This window comes from Solanum tuberosum, unplaced genomic scaffold, assembly GCF_000226075.1.
Source record: "Solanum tuberosum cultivar DM 1-3 516 R44 unplaced genomic scaffold, SolTub_3.0 contig00433, whole genome shotgun sequence".
NCBI classification, from domain to species: domain Eukaryota; kingdom Viridiplantae; phylum Streptophyta; class Magnoliopsida; order Solanales; family Solanaceae; genus Solanum; species Solanum tuberosum.
The window spans coordinates 1-2,246 of NW_006240969.1; the positions used below are offsets into that span (position 1 = coordinate 1).

General features: G+C 39.9%; 1 protein-coding gene across 1 annotated transcript; it reads right to left on the reverse strand.

Moving 5' to 3' along the window:
• Nucleotides 1–485: 485 nt before the first annotated feature.
• On the reverse strand, nucleotides 486–2,144 carry LOC102593248 (heat stress transcription factor B-2b-like). The gene is made up of 2 exons (XM_006368016.2): nucleotides 1,737–2,144; nucleotides 486–1,658 (listed from the first exon to the last, which is right to left on the reverse strand). The coding sequence occupies exons 1-2, from the start codon at nucleotides 1,983–1,985 to the stop codon at nucleotides 954–956; spliced, it is 954 nt and encodes a 317-aa protein (XP_006368078.1). The 5' UTR covers nucleotides 1,986–2,144; the 3' UTR covers nucleotides 486–953.
• Between the last annotated feature and the right edge of the window lie 102 nt (nucleotides 2,145–2,246).

The window sequence follows — 2,246 nt, forward strand, 5'->3', positions numbered from 1 at the left end:
TCATACCATCCATTTCTACTAAGAGTCTGTTAAACAATCATTAGATCATCTTAGCACCAATCATGGGTGCTGAGAAATGACCTACGATGCTGAAAACGATCATCAAAGGCACCAAGACCCAAACACTCAGGGTCTAGTGACATGATTCATCCACCATACTTGATTTCCTGTCTTGTTAAACAACCATTAAACCATCTCAACATCATATCAATCATTTCTACTAAGAATTTGTTAAAGAACCACTAGACCATCTTAGCACCAACCATGGGTGCTAAGAAATGATCTACGATGCTGAAAACGATCATCGACAGCACTAGGACCCAAACACTCTGGGTCTAGTGACATGATTCATCCACCAGGCTTGATTTCTTGTCTTCTTAAACTCAAAGATACAATACTACAAGCTTATAGAACAAATCTTGTTCAAGTAAGATCGTAAAACATGTTTTAAGAAGCTATAAAAAGAACACAAAATTACAAGCAACTAAGAAGGAAAATGAGTAAGAGCAAATATTCAGTAAATTTACCAAGTACTTCAAACATAAAGTTACAACATTATTAATGTTTCAATTATGCACAAACAATTTCCCTAGCCAAAAATTAGTTGGCACCTTGTATTGTTAACATAAATATTTCCCTAATCCCAACTAATTAAAACATTGACTAATCATCTTTTTTAACCTACCAGCTCAGCTCCCTCTATTTTTCCAATCCAATTATGAAATCATATTAAAAAGCCACTTTTTTTCTCCTTTTCCACCTCTTTTGGGGCCTTTTATAATTTTCTAATATTGTGACCTTTTCTAAAAACCATTGGACTCAATTTCTCACTTCTTCTAGAAACCACCAGAAACAACCAACAATCTTCCATTGTATACGTGTTGTTCATCAACACCCAAGTGCTTCTGTGGACCCCACCTACAAGGGACCGACTTGTTCTGAGTGACAAATCATCACCCTAAATCTAATCGATAGATCCATGGTTGATCATCATGATGAGCGCTTCCTGAATCCAACGGCTCTGATTCCATGTCTGATCCATGCGGTTGTACTTGATCCTGATCCTCAACTGTATCAGATTCTTCTTCGTTGCTTCTCTTCACGCGCTTTACCCCAATTGATACACCAAACAACCGTGGGCTTATATCTTCCTCCGCCGCTGTGAAGGCTGCACCGCTGCCGTCAAGCAATTCCAGAGCTCGTCCTTCCGGTATTCTTGCCGGTATATCCGCCGGATTCACCGAGTAATTGGACATCAGATTGTATACGTTATTGCATAAACTTCTCAACCGATTCAATTCCTGATTCAGTTGCGCGTTCTCCTTTCTCAACCGCTCGTTCTCCTCTATAAGTTCCTGCGTCGTCGTACACGTGGTGGTCCTTAACATCGCCGCTGCCGTAGCTGCAGGCGATGAGTTGGATGATAACACCTGTTCATCACCGGAATTCGACGAAGAAACCATCCTCACAGCCGGTGCTACCGCTACCGTCACTGCTTGTGCTGCATTCACCGCTACTGCTGGTGCAACAACCGCACTCACGACGGTACATGCCGGTGAGATTTTCCGGCGTTGAATGTCACGAAGTAGTCCTTTCTCACCCCTACGGAAACAGTCATTTGCGAATTCCCATCGATCAGGTACAATTTTTCTGAATCCCTAAACAAAAATTCAACAAAATTAGTTAAATCAACCAAAAATTATATAAATAAATAAAAAAATCAAACCGAATCTTACGTAAGTATTAAGCTGCCGAACAAAACTGGAAAAATTATTATGCTTAAAATATTTCGGAAGCAAATCCCTAGCAAACTCAGCAGGTTTCCAAACAATGAATGTCGTTCCATCGTCATTCCACGAGATCAACTCATCCATGGCAGAATCATCTACAAGCTGGTAAGTTTTCGTCAGAAATGGCGTCGGAAGAGATCTCTGATTCTCCCCGGAGGCAGATTCGCCGGAATGTTCAATAGACGATGGCACCATGGCTTCCACCGTTGCTGCTAATTCAGATCCAAACCTCTTCTAAACAGATCGAGAAGACGAGAAAATTGAGAAATTTGCGTTTTTTTGTTTCTAGAAGTTTCTTAAGAGGAGAGTAGGATAGGAGGGAGAAAGAACAAATGGCTAATAAAGAAAATATTTTGATGGAGCTAATAATAATATTAATAAAGAGAAAAACTAAGAATGGGTCGGGTCAAATTTTTTAATGGAATACTTGGGCCCAGTAACTAATATTTTTTTCTT

Bases quoted from the DNA above. Each gene is read 5' to 3' on its own strand.
- LOC102593248 (XM_006368016.2), bottom strand. From the start codon at position 1,985: ATGGTGCCATCGTCTATTGAACATTCCGGCGAATCTGCCTCCGGGGAG. The intron at 1,659-1,736 runs GTAAGATTCGGT...ATTTTTGTTTAG, and splicing joins TTCGGCAGCTTAATACTTAC to GGATTCAGAAAAATTGTACC.